We start from the raw sequence: 16,699 nt of genomic DNA on the forward strand, positions 1-16,699 counted from the left end.
AAAAGTACTTAAATGTTTAATTTATTAAACATACCTTCAGTGAAAATAAAGCTTTCTTCCTTCTTAACATGCACATGTAGTGTGGTTTATGTGCTAAAAACACTTCATAAGCATTTAATGCCATGGCTAAGCATTCCCAATTTGAAACTGAAGTATTCCAAACACTGATTCACACACCTATGGAGTAAATCCCATCAAATTGCAGTGTGAGACTTTCTATAAAAGCCCAAACTGCAGATGAGTGTTGGAGGAGTAAGTGGCGATACAGGAGGGGACTAATTACATATTCACAAATCCAAGCGTACTGACTAAAATGTGTACAGTTTCATCTAAATCACGTTTACAACATTATGGGATTTATTTTTCTTGAAAAAACATCTAAACCTGTTATTTTGAGCAACAGAGATGAGTTATTTCAATGTAGTGGTTTAATCAGTAGGATGGGAATTTATTTTTATATATCAGCTTTATGAATGAGGTTTTTGTTCTGAGACAATTATAAGGGAATCACACTAAGGCTTTATTATATATTTTTATAGTATCTGAGAATCTCTGATTTAGAACATTTCTATTCCTTATTACCTTGCTGGAATATGCCATGATAATGTTTAACACATTAATAACTGCCCCTTTATTATCACTATTATGCGTAACTTGAAAAATTTCAATTTTTTACCAGGGACCTAATTTGAATATTGGAAAATGATGTTTATTAAAACCACCAGATTTTGAAATTACATTCATTTGCTTATTCAGGTCTACAATTTTGTCTTTGGTATTGTACATGTGCAGGAATCCACATCTCTTCTATTAGCTTTTAGTTCAGTTAGCTTTTAAAGTCAGAAGATATACTTTCTCTAGAAGTGAATCTATTCCCCATGCTTTATGTCTTTCTTCAAAGCCATCTTCTGCCTGCAGCAGCTCAATGTCACAAGCTTCACCTGGTGGACAGAGACAGCACTGATCAACACTTTTTATAATACACTGCATTTGGCAATATTACAAAAGTATGTAATTTCACTCACTGTTAAAAGCAGGCTCCAAATGGAGAAAACTCACCGTATAAACTTTTTACAGCTTCTTCAGGCACAAAAAACGGTGGACCTGTTGTGTGAAATTCAATGTAAGTACAGAGAAACAAACTTCCTGGAATTAATGTCTCAGTGACATTTGAGGGCAGTCATACCTTGGTGGAGTTCAGGGTTGTATTCTAGTGTGTCTAGCAGGTATCTACAATCCTTTTTCATTAAGGACTTGATGAGAGTGGCATACCTCAATGAAAAACATCAGAGAATGAACAATTATATACTTATGCAAGTTTTAGAAACAAATCTGTAGTAAGTGTCCGGACCACCACAGAGATGGTCCTGGTACAATAGCCAGCATATATATATATATATATATATATATATATATATAGATCCTGGGGTTCGAATTGGTAACCTTCCACTACCAAGCCCGGTCCGCTAAACATTAGGCCAAGGCTACCCTTGAACAGTGCTGCTAAGATTTATGCTGCCTTTCCTCTTCAAAATACCATTTGAGCTTGAAGGAAGGTACTTTAATAAATAAAAGGAGCAGCTTAACTGAATAAAAAAGCTGTGGTTTTGTGAGAGGCATGCGGTTGGCTTTGTAATCCTCCTGTAGAGTGACTGAGTCGTTTGCATCTAAATTAATCTTGGCTTCAGTTGAAAGTAGTGCACTTTAAAGCTTTAATGTTTTGAGTAAAAATAATGGAACCGTATAAGTCTCTGTGGATACTAAATTACAAGTATAGGCGAAAAAAATGGCCTTGTGCCATATGACTTACTTGGGCCGGTCACATGGGTTTATAGCCACTAGAGAACCTCTATCCCAAATCCCATCAAACTGACCCTCTATAGCACTATAGAGAGAATGAGAGAAAGAGAGAGCGAGAGAGAGAGAGGTTGAGAGAAGGTAAAAGTGAGAGAAGAAGATAGAAGAAGAGAAAAAGGCAAAAAAAGGACAAGGAGTCAACATTAATTGTCTCAGATATGCCTCATAACCTAATACTGGAAAGTATTAGCTGTACCTGGAGAACTTGTATAAATCACACTGATAGATGGAGATCTTTCCATCTGAACTCTGTGAACAGAGAAAGTGCATTAGCTGATTGAGCATGACTCATAATTCACAGTACAACTATCATCACTGTGACAATTTACGTCAAACGTGCAGTTTTATTGTTTTCTTGAACATTGGCCACAATTCTATAGTAAAAAATGCTTTAGAGCAATTATGAAATCTGTTGACAACAAAAAGTACAAATTTTGATTTTCCTTTCATTTCCTTATTAGAGCTTTTTCAGTGCTTTTTATAAACTGACAGTAACATTTTCTTGTTTGCTCTATAAATTGTTAACCATCCTCACAAAAACATGAAAATGTGATTAGGAATCCTAGTCCTCATTAACATTACTGCTCACTTTTTTGCATATTAAAATATATAAGAATACTTTGACTGTTAAACCACATCACTGGTTCACTGGTGCAGATCAGGTTTATATTTATCATGAAACGGTTCTTCAGCTTAATGGAGAATGTGCCATAGGTAGTTCTATACTGCACCTTTCTTGAAAAGCGTTCTATATGGCACCAAATATAGTTCTTCAATTGTTTTGATGTGAAGCTTGTAATAATAAGGGAACCCTTTTTGGTGCCATATAGAACCCTTTTCTAAAAGGTGCTGTATAGAACCATCTATAGCACATTCTCCATTAATCTGGGCCCTTTCATGATGCAAAGAACCCTTTAATCATCCAAACTTCTTTGAGTGTTCAGGGTTCTAAACATAGCACAAAACATAAGGAAATTTGTGTTTGGCAGATTATTTCTTTGTTGTATCAATACTTCTTGCCAATACAAAAAGCCTGTTAATTTCCCTTTTAAATGGTGCTACATTTGTAAAGAACATGCATTTTTGGGATGAGCAATAAAGTTGAGTATGTGGGTTGCACCAATGACAATGTTGCCAGATCCTCTCTGCCAATGCCAAACAGCTTATTCTGCCATTGACTGGTTTGGTGTTTGGTGGACTGGATGATCTAAGTTTGAAGAAACAAGACATATTGGCAATTAAACAATTGATTCATTTAACAAACAGGAGCCTCAGAAGCATGTGGAAGAACAATACACAGCCACAACAGCCTGGCACCTCCTCCTCATGCTGGTTACCAGCCTGGTCACACACTGCTGTGGGATGGCATCCTATTCTTCAGCCAGCATTTGTCGCAAGACAGCCAACGTGGTTGTGTTGGTCACTCCGGCATGAGCAGCACACCCAAGCTGGGTCTGAGGTCGAGATTGAGGTCAGGAGCTGGCAGGCCACTCCATCCACTCCACTCCCACATTCTGGAGGTAGTCTCTGATAAACCCCTCTCTGTGGGGGCGAGCGTTGTAATCTTGGAGGATATAGTTCGGTCCCAGACTGGAGATATGGGATTGCCACTGGTTGCAGAATTTCATCTCAATATTTCTCTGCATTGAGATTGCTTCCAATGATGACAAGCCTTGTTTTTCCAGTGAGGGAGATGCTGCACCACACCATCACACAAAATAAGCTGTTTGGCATTGGCAGAGAGGATTTGGCAAATTTTTCATGAGCGCAGCCCACATACTCAGCTCTACTGCTTATCCCACAAATGCATGTTCCTTATAAATGTGGCACCATTTAAAAGGGAAATTAACAGGTTTTACAACTATATAAGATTTGTTGCCACGAAGGATTGTTATAACAAAGAATTAAGCTACCAAACACAAATTTCCTCCATTTTTGTGCTATGTTTATATAGAGCCATTTCCTTTATAAAGAACCCTTGAAGAACTTAAGTGTATACGCTAATACTCACTTGAACAATCAACAAACACTTTTGCTGATACTGATGTATTTCAAATTCACATTCTGAATAAACAAAGTGTGGAAACTGTATACCTTGAACACTTTGGCTCCAGGTATAGTTGGCACCGGCTCTTCTTGGTACTGCAGTCCTTGTTCTTCAAAAAACAGCTTGATGCCTTTCTCTGAGTATTCCACGCCGACAACTATGTGACCCATGTCTGCCAGCCTGGAAGAACAGTTCAACAACATCAACAACACACACAAACAGCTGAACACTACTGTGATTTAGGTGAGCGAAAATGGTCACATACCATTTCATGTCTACAGCTTTACCACAGAGAGGGAAGAAAAAGCGAATCTGCTGTCGCCCACATAGGATTTTGTCAATATTGTTCTTCAGCATTCTGGGGAAGGCAGACATTCATCAATACAAATCTTTGTCTAACTTTGCTGCAGCAACAGCTTCTATTCTTCTTTTAAGGCTTCACACTAGATGTTGGGATTGTTTGATAGCATTCAGCCACAATTATATTACTGAGGTTAGGCATTTTTCTGGATCACAAAAACTACTCATACTCCTCCTAATCTTCATTAAAAATTACTCCACACTCTAAAGCTGTGTGATTTTATACACATCTACCCCTTTAACAACCATATATTATTCATGTGGAAGCCATGTACATGTTTATGTCAAGTTACAACAATTACATACATTTCTGGGTACACACCCAGTGACTCAGCACTTATATCTAACATAAATCTCAACACCCAACCTACAAACTGCCAAAAATTTTTTAAAGTTTAAAGCTACCAAAACACTTTACTGACAATAAAAAAAATACATATTTTGATATTTTTTCCCACTTAATTTAGAAAATTAATTACATAAGATGAGTAGGGTAAATGAGTTCATCTGCTGCTGCAGGTATGTGGTATGCATTTATAGTTAGTCATTTGTGACACTTCCTTGTAGAAGGAATGTGCCCATGCGACAACTGCTGTTCACCTGTGGACATGAGACTGGTGGAAGCCAGTCCTTCCCTGATTCCACCTCTCCTCCCATTCTGTCAGTGCCATCACTCTGTCTGACTGGACCTCCATCTCACAGGTCTCCAAAGCTTGTGGCTTGAATACAGTCTATAACTGAACTGCAAAAACAAGGGGGTGGCTTGATAATGAATCACCAAAGTACTGAGTAAAATTTAAGAGCAAGTATAAAAGAGTACTTGCAAAATTCCATGAACATTTTTCAAGTAAGTTATGTGTATACATTTTGTGTCAGTGACAGAGCACCTATATCTAACAAAAACATATGTAAAAATCCGTTCCCAGACGTTTTTTCATTTTGTAATATGCGATTAAAACAAGAATCAAAAACCACTGTTAAATAAGAGTGACCTTCTAGTTCTCAGACTGCTTTGAATGAGAAATTGTCATATAGCCGCATGGATGTATTTGGTCCACTATGTAAAAATTTCATGATGAGTGGACTAATAGTAAAGCTACAAAACTACTTGGAAAAAACGTTTTTTTCCTTTTCCTGTAAAATTGCTGTTTTGAAGATAAATGTTATTCACTGGACAGTGACAATATTCTGCTATCGAGGCTAAGTCTTATGCCAGGATGTCTATGCTAATTTTAGCAAAATATCCATAGGCTCTGTGAAGTCCCAATCTGTTACCTACAGCTTATCTTGAAGAGAGTAATCAGAGACCAGTGAGTATGGACTTCAAGTCTTGAGTCAAGCAAGAATGGGCAAAAACTTCCAACAATTAGTATCCTCTGTTCCCAAATGATTAAAAGGCGTGTTTTTTTTTTTTTTTTTTTTTAAACAGGTGATATAACAGTGGTGTACTCTGCTCCTATGGTTTTGTGCGTGTTACAGGCATCAAATTATAAATTTGTTTATATTTACAAAATGTAATCAGCTTGATAAGTGAAAGTTTTGTATAATGCAGAGACATTTAGTGCCCTGAATTGCTTCATTCAAATGAATACATTTGCTTCCATATGAATGAAATGCAATTGCATAGTTTAACTTTTGGCTTGAACTTTGCTGATGTGCTTTGTATTGAACCTATGTATACACTGAAATCAAGTAAGCTACCGCTTGTTTCAGTATTTCTCTGTATGAAGTGGTCTTAGAAAAACTACTGCAATGACAGTAACTGTGTGCTGGTTTTGAGCCAAGAGTGGAGTTAGAGCTAACATTACAGTAGGCTTTAGACAATAATAAATGAAACACGTGAGGGAGCTTTAGCCTAGGCATATGACTGCGCTCGTCAGCTCAGAAAAACAATGACAATTACACACTTCCTTTCAAAAACAAATGTACACAAAGTGATGACCTAGAAACAACGGAGAGGAACAGAACGCTGAAAATAAAAATACGTCTGCTCCTAACTTCCAGACATCAGCTTTATAACAATAAGACTACAACAATATTACACATATAATAAGACGTGTGTTTAAAAAACTACCTGAAATTCCAGTATGTGAACTGACTGTATTTTTCTATTATTTGAGTTTATGTGGAGAAATGAATAAAGAGTTTAACGATCCTACCTCAGCAGTTTGAGTTCTCTAAGTGGACACCGGCCACAGTTCATCAACAGAGGAAGAGGAAAAACACGTTAGGAAAGTGGGAGGAGTGCAGATAATCTCCAAATAGAAGATCATCTACTCAATAAGTTTTGTCAGACGCTAGATGGCGCTTATGAGAGAGTCAAATCAGAACGGCGTTCTACGGAGTTAATGAACAAAATCGGGTTTACAAATGATTCACGATTTTTATTCATATTCTAAACAGAGAATCGCGTAAAATATTTTATGAATTCAAGATTTGTTTCATCTAAACCTTTCTAAACATGTACAGGGCTAGTTCTAGGCACCTCAGACAGTTTCTATTTAATTTATTTTTTCGTTATTTTTGTTAAAAACCAGATTAATTTAAGATAAATAAAATACATAAACTGTAATAAATAAATAAATAAATAAACTGGGCTGCTGACAATTATCCAAACAGGCAACCCAGCGGTGTGTCGATAGCAGATGACCATCTTGAAAGGTTAAAATGTGAGAGAAATTAATTTTCTGTTTAAGTGCTTAAGATTTTCCTAAAGTAAATATTTGACGGTGTGGAAACTCTTCGCCTCTCCTTTCAACAGTAGCAGCAATTCACTCCCACCGGACTCTGTTTGGCGCCCTCTCTCGTGTCGCGGGTGTATTTCAGGTACAATGAGAAAAAGAAAGTGGAGCGCTTCTTTAAAACCTGGCTGTGGAGTGAGTCCTCGCAGCCACAGGCTCAACTGGATGTCCATCTGAGTCCTGTCCACGTTTCTGGAGCAAAGTTGTTGAGCTTCGTAAATAAACTTTAGCAGTCGCTTCTCGAACAGGATGCTGTAGCAAACTAAAATAAAAAATGCCCGACTGCAGTGCACTAATATTGAGTAGCTTCTTTATGAGAACCGGTTAAAGTTTGATAATGCAGTGGTAACTCTTGACCAAACAACGCTGTGACATATCTGAACCGGCAGGGCTCTGTGTTCTGATTGGCCGTTGCTAAGTACCAGCCAGTCCAGATAGCAGCGTCCAGCGTAAACAAACTCCGGTCATGTTGTTGTGTGTTAAAATTGTGAAGAAATGGCAGAAGTGCAGAGTTTAAAGGAGAAGCAGAAACTACTGAAGGAAACGGTGAGAATATTTTTTTAAAAATTTTTTAAATTTGATAACGAATTCAATACAGGTTTCTAAAGAAAAAAACTCTTGAGACTTGTTTAAATGAATGTGGATGCAGGTACGCAGACAATAGCCAACGATGCATTTAAAAGGATATTTTGTGTTGTATTATGTGCTTTACAGATAACTCTACCTTCTCCTGGAAAATGGAGCTGGAATGATCAGACTCAAACCCTGGAGTTCACTGGGTAAAACTGCTGCTCCTCTAAAAATATTCCTGTTACTTTGACATCTTACAAGCTTTTAACTTGCCAATATTATCACCAACCATTTAGAAAAGTCCATTACATTCTTTACATGTACTATTATATTTACTATGAATTGTTACTCATTTGCAGTTTTGATGCATGTGTAGAGATTAAAGAGAAGAAAAAGAAGACATCATCTTCATACCAAGAGTCTTTCAGGAGGCATCTACAAAAGTAAATCAGTTTGTTTCTCCATTAAGACTCAGCTCCTGCATTGTTATGACTGATGTTCAAGTCAAATTGTTGGAACACACTGCTTATAATGAGTGATTTCAGCTATTTTAAGCTTCACCTATTGGTAACACAGATGTTCAGTTACACATGAACAGGTTTTATAATCTCATGTCATCTTCATGAAATCACCCTCCAACATAAATACCTGACCTCCGTGTTCTGATGACAGAATGCCATTAAATCCCCATGGAAATATTCCAACATGTAGTCTACATGCTAGCTAGATGAGTTAGATAGCAAATGGGTACCAGCATTCCTTTAAATCAAAATGTATTTATATAGCGCTTTTTACAACTGATGTTGACACAAAGCAGCTTTACATAATTAGCATCAGAACAGATAATTTGAATCAAAAGCCCAATGCGAGTGAGCCGAAGGCGATGGTGGCAAGAAAAACTCCCTCGAGGATGGAGGAAGAAACCTTAGAAGGAACCAAGACTCACAAAACCAAAACTACTGATAGAAATTTAAAGTATCTCCAGTTCAGTGTGATTATGCTATGGTGTAATAATAATAATAATAATAAGAAGAAGAAGAAGAAGAAGAATGACATCAGTCTGGGGCCACAGTAACAGTGCATCAGACTGGAAGCATCAGTCAAATTGTTGCTAATCTGAGTTCATTTCTACTTCAGTGTAATTCATGATGGGCGGCACGGATGCACAGCAGGTAGTGTCGCAATCACACAGCTCCAGGGACCTGGAGGCTGTGGGTTCGATTCCCGCTCCGGGTGACTGTCTGTGAGGAGATTGGTGAGTTTGGAGTTCTCCCTGTGTCCGTGTGAATTTCCTCCCACAGTCCAAAAACACACTCAAAAGTCTCCGTAGGTGTGAGTGTGTGTCGCCCTGCGAAGGATTGGCACCCCCTCCAGTGTGTGTTCCTGCCTTGCACCCAGTAATTCCGGGTAGGCTCTGGACCCACCGCAACCTTGAATTGGATAAGAGGTTTCAGACAATGAATGAATGTATGTAATTCATGATGGTGGGCAATAGTGAGTGGTCCGAGGCTGGCAGTTGGATAAGAACTTTTACCAATATAAGGTAGCTGTTAATGTAAGGAAAATGCTTTTAAAATCTCCAGGCTCATTGTGGTTTCATTAGAGTAAGGTACACATATAACACATGTACATTACATGAACTTACACAAACTTAAGCTTGTACAGTGAAGTTGTAATGGGAAACAAATAAACTGAGTGTAATTCACTGTTTTATTAAAGGATCTCACAAAGCAATACTTCAGCCAGAGGGGGGCAGTGTGTCCTGAGGAAAACTGTGGGAGCTGCTGAGCTGAATGCCTATAAGACGTCTGTCGAACACTCACAGCAGGAGACTGTTTCTATTGAGCATGTTAAACGTAAGTCTCGCGCAATCTCTTGCATAGAAAATTATATTGAAGCAGTTCAGATAATAGTCAGAGTGGTCCAGGATAACTTATAAAATTGCCCCATTAAATAATGCTGCTGCTTGTTTTGATTCCCAACCCAGATAGCCACACCATGCAAAAGTCCATGGGCAAGACTCCTAACATCTGTAACATGACTAGCATTGTAAGGTGCTGTGAAACAGAGCTTCTGCCCAATGCCACCAATGTAAATGTAATTAACATACTGTTGGTCATATTTATTTCACAGAGGTGGCAATCTCTTTGATGCAGGAAAATGAAGCAATACCAATTCCACTTGGCTTTATGGATTTGTTAAAGTAAGCCTTTCACTTTCCTTCTTTCTGATTAGTCAGCAACATAGCATTTGATAGGGTCACCAATAGAAGCTTTATTAATTATATGCTTGTTTTGAGTGCAGAAGTAAAGAAATGCATGATTTCCTGGCCCATCTCTTGCTGTACTTGTTTTGTCACTTGAAGAGGAAAGCTCTGGAAGAGAGGCCCAAAACCCTCATGGCGTGAGTCTGAAGTTAGGGATTAAGTGCTATGTAAATGCAGGCTGTGTTTGAAGGGATTACAAATAATCTCATGGCTTCTGTGGTCCACTGGCATGCAGTTTACTGCTGATATATGCACAGGCATAGAGCTATTGAGATGTGAAAAGCCAACATTATACTATCACATACTGGAGATAGGAGTATAGGAATTGGCGAATTGGCTCTTTAATTCACACACACACACACACACACACATATATATATATATATATATATATACATTTATTTATGTAGTAAATTATATGTCTTTATTCTGTTCTATTATGTTGAGAAATGACAAAAATATATGAGATTTGTTTCTTTTTGCAATGTAAGACTGTGTGCTCAATAATAACTTCCCACAAAGTTTGATTTAAAATACAATACGAGTTCTTCTACACAAATTGAGTTTACAAATCACACTCCTGACAAAATTTCCCTATTAAAATTAGCTGTGAATGAGAATAATAATGTTGAAATTATACTGGCAATAACAGTGACTTGTAGCATTCATTTTCACATGGCCTTTGCACAAATTATTCAAATGTGTTCTTGTTGAATATAGAATAGAGCATCACTGAATATGCAAGTCATGAAAGAGCAAGAACCACAGTGCTTTCTGCTAACTGAAAGCCTGTTTATTGATGTGTTTTTAAAATGGTGACAACTAGTTGCAGTTAATTGTAAGCCACAGCATTGACCTGACCCAGTGCACTGGTGATAGGTAATTGCAAATCTGGATTAGTTAACAGCATGGTCATCTTTCTCTTGGCTGTGGCAGGGAGCAAAGTTTGACGGAGAGGCAGCTGATGGCAGAGATGAGTGTTAAAGTGGAGCTTGCCAAAAAGCACCTGGCCTTATGTTACTCCAGTCTGGTGCTGGGGGTAGGTCTGCCTCAACATCATCACATGGCCTGTGGCAGGTCAGTGCCAATCGCAAATCCATGTCATATCAAAGGCCATTTAAAGGATTAAATAAGTTTGTGGTTTAATTTTGGATGGTGTAGGTCTGCTATTAAAGAAAATGTAAATCAGGCAAACGTAAAAAGAGGTAGCATCAGGTTTATCTGACATCTGCTGAACATTTATTACATAAACTGGCATGTGAAGTGTGAGATATATAATACTTGCTGTCTGTGCTATCTTTGGCGGTTCAAAGGGTCCAGAATTATTTTGTTCTTGTAAAATATCATCACACCCTGTACTAATTACCCATCGACATGGACTTACCATTCACAAGGTTGTTCCAAACGAAGTGCCCTATTTAAAATTATTTTAATAATCCATGAACATAATCTATTTTAAAATACTCAGTTGGTTTAAATACTAGTTTGTCTCTGTTTATGTTTCTGTGTGTGGCTGCCCTCTATTCAGTTTAGATAGTTTGTAAGAAATGTACAGGGCACAAACAGTTGCAAGTCTTACATATTCATGTACTAATTATAGGGAGTATTTTGAGTAGGGGCAGCAGGCAGCAGGTAGTGTCGCACCTGGAGGGACCTAGAAGTTGCGGTTTCAAGTCCCGCTCCGGGTGACTGTCTGTGAGGGGTTTGGTGTATTCTCCCCGTGTCTGCGTGGGTTTCCTCCAGGTGCTCTGGACCCACTGCGACCCTGAACTGGATAAGCGTATGAACGTATTATGAGTAGAGAGGTAGAGTTTGGGGAAATGCGGCATCATAAATGATAGGCCAAGAGCATTAAAGAATCTTATTCTGACTTGGCTCACCACCAAGACCTCTAGTCCTTACTCTTATCCTTAAAATATTACTCAGCCATTTAATACGGCTTTATATGTTATTAATATATCTATAAATAATATAAATATAAGCCTTAGGATAAGCCTTGCAGTTTAAGGTGGTTAACTAAGGTGGCATTCGGCTGCCCTACACTATGGCAGTTATTTAATGGTTTTGACTGCTATAACACATTTTAATTTATATTCACAGGAGTAATGTGTCATCCACTCACAGGGACAGACATCTGTATGAGGTAAGGAATACTACATGTGTGTTTTGGATTTAATCTGGAGTAATATTAAGTGAATCAGTTTCATTCACCTGGGAATATAAGGGCCTGTATATATGTCCATGCAAGATCTTCACACACAAAGCAGCATAATGTAAATATGAGATTAAATATCAGTTTTGCATCAGGTAACATGAATTTAATACTGGCAACTTTTAAAATCTATACATGAGTAATTGTATTATAATTGTAATGTATTAATAATTTATACAACTGGTTGACAGTTATGATCCCTTGCTATATAACTGCTGACTTTGTTACACATTTGTGTCTCAGTGTCTGTACAGCTTCTTTAGCTATGTGGCATGGGTTACCTTTGAAAGGAAAGACCTGAATGGGATCCAGACTGAGATTGGCCGCTTGTTTCGATCTGACACATTTAATCCAGCCCTGAGGGTTGAAGAGGAGGAGCCAGAGCAAGAAAAGAAGGAGCCGGAGGTCACCCAGACAAATGGTCAGTCTGAGCCCAAGGAGGCCAGACAATGTGTCCCTGTCAACAGGTTTGTACCAAAGTGAACCAGAACGGAAGTCTTTAGAATTTTAGAGAAGAAAGTAAAATGCTTGGTACTTGGCAACCTCAATCTCAGCACAAATTTAGAAAGGGTAATCTGTGGGAATCTGATCCACAACAGATTAGATAATAACTGCTCTGTTGTGGTGCTAAGGTGGTTTTGATCATTGGAAAATGGGGTGAAAAGATGTTTTCTTATTTGCTTAACCAGGTTCAAGATACATTATCCTCACAATTTTTTTAACAAAATGGAAAGATCAAAAAAAAATAAAGATAATTGTAATCATGTAGTTGTGCAGCTTATTGATGATATGCAAGTGAGGCAGGTGGAACAAAATGATTAGTGAGGATCATTTGTCAAATTTGGTGATCAAACCATGCAATTGCAATGTCATATGTTATAAATCACGATTACAATATCATTGATTAAAATCAATAGATATATTATTGTCAAACGTGTTTTTACACAGGCTTGTTCACATTACAAGCCTTTTTAATCAATTCAGAATTTTTTCTCAGATCAGATTTGGCTATTGTGTAGGTTAACATAAACAAATGTATTTATATTTACCTCTCACTTGCATAACTCATTTTCTAACATTTAGTTCATTATTTTGGTGCAGAAGCTATAGTTTCATAACCTGTGCAGTGCAATATGTAGGAAGCAGAGTGCCATTTGTGAAGCAGCCTGCATGTCAATGCCTGCTGGCTAATGACTAGGGCACTGAGTGCATGCGTACGGACTAAAGACACAGGAAGTATACGATATTCAGCCCTGAAAAAAATCAGTGACACATTAAGATCTGTAAGATCTGTGACACATTAAAGCGAAAAGTCAGAAATGAGTCACTTCAGCTTGGTAATGTGAAAGCTGTATTTAGTTGCACTATTGCAATTTGAAACAGAATTACATGTAACAATATATTCCCTAAATTATATCATGCACTGTTCATTGGAATATGTTTGATGCTATGTAATATCATTCTTATGCTTATTTAATAACCCTCTGTTAATGTTTGCAGTGTGTCCTGTCATATATCATGGTTGGGTGCATTATATACCAAGTATAGCCCCTCCTGTGTCTGCAGTGGTGTAAGCAGTGGCTAAACAGTAGAACTTGATTTGCTTAATGATTTACATTTTTATGGTTTCCTCTGGTGTCAGTATCACTCACTCAGTGTCTCCTGACCTCTGACCCAGGAAGCCTCAGCGACAGCCAGCCCAGAGCAGTATTGTGACCCAGCGCTCACCCCTTATGGTATCTCTTCTTCCTTCCACGAAAGAAAAAGCCTCTCATTTGTTCCAGAAGTCTTGTGGACATAAAATGCAGCCAGCTAAAGTCAGAGAGACAGAGATACTGATGGAGGAACTCAGGCAACAGCTAGCTTCTCTCAGGTGATATAGGAATGACTTATGTTACTGAGAATAGGACCGTTTGATGTTAAGTATTTTAGCATTTAAATTAACATGTATGTCTTTGGCAGACTTTTATTCAGAGCAACCTACATTTTGTTAGCCCTGTTACAGAGGAAGGTTAATGTAGCAAGAGCAAGTCTTGCTTGAATTGATGTAACATGGTCTTCCTGCTTAGAGAGCAGTGGTGCTACACACACAAAGTTACCCCATTATGCTACACTAACCACTATGCCAATTATTACTAATTGAATGTTTCTGTCTGTTTCCCTTTTCTTTCTCTGTCTCATTTTCCTCTCGGTTGTATCTCTCCTAATCAACTCTTTTTCAGCTTTGGTATAATTGGAAAGTCTCTGAGGCATTTCAAGTATACTACACTCATGCCTCATGGAGCAAAGGATGAGGGTGAAGAGGGAGACACAGAAGACAATGGTGATGAAGATAAAAATGAAAATGTACTGGAGCATGAAGCACATGTTGTAGGCAACAAGAACTACTTAATGGGTCGCCGAACTGACACGGCAGGCAAGCACAGCAGCTTTAGTCGCGCTAATGCTTCCAGAGGGACTTCCAGAGCCACCACCGAAGTGCTTTCATCAGACACTGAGTGAACATCACTGCTTTGTGTGTGTCCAGAGTAAACTTTGTTCTAGCTGTTTACAGCAAACACAGTGTACAGTGACTGAGCAATTACTGAGTTATTAAGTCAAGTAGTCAATAGTAGAAGTCATTAAATGTGAAAGAGTGTTAACAGTTCTAGTACCCATTCAAGTCTTTATTTCTGGAATATAGTTAAGTAACTGCATCTTGTAATTCATACGCATGGTTGATTTTTACATCCCTTTTATACAAAATGTTTCATTTTATAGGAGATAAACATAAAAAAAATCAATTATATATATTTTTGCATAATTAAATGGTTGAGATGTAACTGCAGTCATTTTGAGGAGTTTAATTTGAACTGATGTGATGACAGAACTGAATATTTAAAGGGGAACATCTATGATTGTGGGGAAACACAGTTCTCTCAGGTTTGTTTACATTCAGAAGCCATACATCTTTTAAGGTGGAATGGTATGTTTGAGGAGAAAAATAACTGTTGTTCGAATGTGGCTGAAGTTTTTATTCACTGTTTGAATTACCACAAAAACTCATCTGTAATATGAGTTGTTTAGGTTTTTAGCACTTTGCAATAATGCAGTTACCCATCTCCACACTTTGGAGACATTACCACCTTAATGTGAAGGTGTTCTGAAACAGTAAATATAAGTAAATATTACCCACCTATGGAGCAGGAATAGAGCAATATCTCCTTCTCAGTTCATGCTTTTCATTGCTTGGAGTCCTCTCTGTTGTCTAAAGACCTCCAGATGTCTCTGCCATGAGCAGAGAGAGAGAAAGAGAGAAAGTCTAGCACACCGGAAAGAGACCATTTGTTTTTTACTCACTTAAAGACACTGGGGGCTTGGTAAACACATTAGACCAGTTTCAACCACGCAAAAAGACTGGAGAGATACATTGTGAGGAAACTTCTGAATTTTATAAAAAGTTTTTTTGACTACAATTGTGAATGTCACCTTTAATGCCTGCAAAACACACTAAGTATATTAAAATGTATTAAAGTTATATTATAAAACCTAAAAACGTTGGATATTTTAATGTATTACACATTTTGTTTAGATTTAGCCTTACTTTACCATTAACATTAAAGGTGTTTTGCTATACTGCTGATTTTGGTTTTTCGGTTTTATAGCACGACTTTTTGTTGAGAAATCTGAATCAGTATGATGCTTCACAATGCAATTTTTTTTTACATCAGAACAATATTAATGACATCTCAAAGTTAAAATTATGCAGACATTTTGAAAGTCATTGGAAGTTTCAAAAAATAAATGCTAATTAACAGTGCTGTTATTGATGCTGTTTGAACAAATCCTCATTTCTCCAATAAAAAACAAGAAACAAATATGAACATTTTTCAGTGTAGACTAATTGTTAAATCATTTTTAGAGCATTTCTACTCCAGTGTCTACTGCAGTCTCTAATCTGTTAATCATGAAATGCTGACATTTTAAGGGGCTGCTACCTTTTTTCAAATGATGTTAAAAATAAAAAAAACATCAAATTTGGAGATACTTGGTTTTGACTAGACAGTTAGTGTATACTAGTTATACTACTGTAACTACTGTTAGAGCAATACCTACAATGTCTCATTAAAAGTGAGGTGTGCAATAAACAATATAAATACTTAGTTTTTGATATATAAGTCAGTGTGTCAGTATGTAGCTAATGTGGTGAGGTGGATTTTGGTGCCAATTTACATGTTGGCAGTCTTCAAGAATGTAACTGAGAATAGCAGAAGGAGCTTTGCCATCACCCTAATTGGCTGGGTAATCTGGGACTCTGTGGCCAGTAATCTGGGTCTGGATAAGCCTACAGTGAAGAAGAGTATAGTGTGTGTGTGTGTGTGTGTGTGTGTGTAAACTTGTTTGTTTTAGAGGGGGCTGGGTAAGAGCAGAGGAATCAACTTCTCAAACATCACTAGACAATACAGGGGGGGGGGGGGGGGGAGTTATCTAGGATTCATACTTTGTAACTATTAAAGCTTAACCCATAACTTCGTTCACTTTAAAATACCACAGATAAAAGGGATGATTAGTAAACCATGGGTGTAATGATCCTTCCATGCCATTCTTTTGTGCAGTAGAGAAGCATTCCTGGACCCCTACCACATTTCGCTGACTTGTCCATTAGG

The 16,699-nt window shown here is 37.7% G+C and overlaps 2 protein-coding genes across 5 annotated transcripts; one reads left to right on the forward strand and one right to left on the reverse strand.

Annotated features, from left to right (window-relative positions):
* Nucleotides 1-38: 38 nt before the first annotated feature.
* On the reverse strand, nucleotides 39-7,268 carry LOC136700405 (probable thiopurine S-methyltransferase). Of its 3 annotated transcripts, none has more exons than XM_066675746.1 (9): nucleotides 7,130-7,268; nucleotides 4,865-5,006; nucleotides 4,170-4,262; nucleotides 3,952-4,084; nucleotides 2,054-2,106; nucleotides 1,811-1,885; nucleotides 1,187-1,272; nucleotides 1,060-1,104; nucleotides 39-941 (listed from the first exon to the last, which is right to left on the reverse strand). In XM_066675746.1, exons 2-9 carry the CDS (start codon nucleotides 4,957-4,959, stop codon nucleotides 823-825), a joined length of 699 nt encoding a protein of 232 aa, XP_066531843.1. In that variant the 5' UTR covers nucleotides 4,960-5,006; nucleotides 7,130-7,268; the 3' UTR covers nucleotides 39-822. The 3 variants fall into 3 exon arrangements, with proteins under 3 accessions (XP_066531843.1, XP_066531842.1, XP_066531845.1); XM_066675745.1 differs by lacking the exon at nucleotides 7,130-7,268 and adding an exon at nucleotides 6,424-6,532; XM_066675748.1 differs by lacking the exon at nucleotides 7,130-7,268 and adding an exon at nucleotides 6,339-6,443.
* A 104-nt stretch (nucleotides 7,269-7,372) lies between these two features.
* Nucleotides 7,373-15,794, forward strand: LOC136700404 (protein phosphatase 1 regulatory subunit 36). Of its 2 annotated transcripts, none has more exons than XM_066675743.1 (11): nucleotides 7,373-7,551; nucleotides 7,720-7,784; nucleotides 7,935-8,018; nucleotides 9,295-9,431; nucleotides 9,709-9,778; nucleotides 9,880-9,978; nucleotides 10,778-10,918; nucleotides 11,942-11,984; nucleotides 12,297-12,520; nucleotides 13,732-13,926; nucleotides 14,276-15,794. In XM_066675743.1, exons 1-11 carry the CDS (start codon nucleotides 7,501-7,503, stop codon nucleotides 14,553-14,555), a joined length of 1,389 nt encoding a protein of 462 aa, XP_066531840.1. In that variant the 5' UTR covers nucleotides 7,373-7,500; the 3' UTR covers nucleotides 14,556-15,794. The 2 variants fall into 2 exon arrangements, with proteins under 2 accessions (XP_066531840.1, XP_066531841.1); XM_066675744.1 differs by having other exon boundaries at nucleotides 7,952-8,018.
* The last annotated feature ends 905 nt before the right edge of the window (nucleotides 15,795-16,699 follow it).

Source organism: Hoplias malabaricus, chromosome 6 (genome assembly GCF_029633855.1).
Source record: "Hoplias malabaricus isolate fHopMal1 chromosome 6, fHopMal1.hap1, whole genome shotgun sequence".
In the NCBI taxonomy this organism is placed as follows: Eukaryota; Metazoa; Chordata; class Actinopteri; order Characiformes; family Erythrinidae; genus Hoplias; species Hoplias malabaricus.

Excerpts from the sequence above, each read along its gene's own strand:
- LOC136700405 (XM_066675746.1), bottom strand. The coding sequence starts at position 4,959 with ATGGAGGTCCAGTCAGACAGAGTGATGGCACTGACAGAATGGGAGGAG. Across the intron at positions 2,107-3,951 it reads CTGGAGCCAAAGTGTTCAAG|AGTTCAGATGGAAAGATCTC; the intron begins GTATACAGTTTC and ends CTCTGTTCACAG. Across the intron at positions 942-1,059 it reads AGCTGTAAAAAGTTTATACG|GTGAAGCTTGTGACATTGAG; the intron begins GTGAGTTTTCTC and ends TCTGTCCACCAG.
- LOC136700404 (XM_066675743.1), top strand. The coding sequence starts at position 7,501 with ATGGCAGAAGTGCAGAGTTTAAAGGAGAAGCAGAAACTACTGAAGGAA. Across the intron at positions 11,985-12,296 it reads GGGACAGACATCTGTATGAG|TGTCTGTACAGCTTCTTTAG; the intron begins GTAAGGAATACT and ends TTTGTGTCTCAG. Across the intron at positions 12,521-13,731 it reads CAATGTGTCCCTGTCAACAG|GAAGCCTCAGCGACAGCCAG; the intron begins GTTTGTACCAAA and ends CCTCTGACCCAG.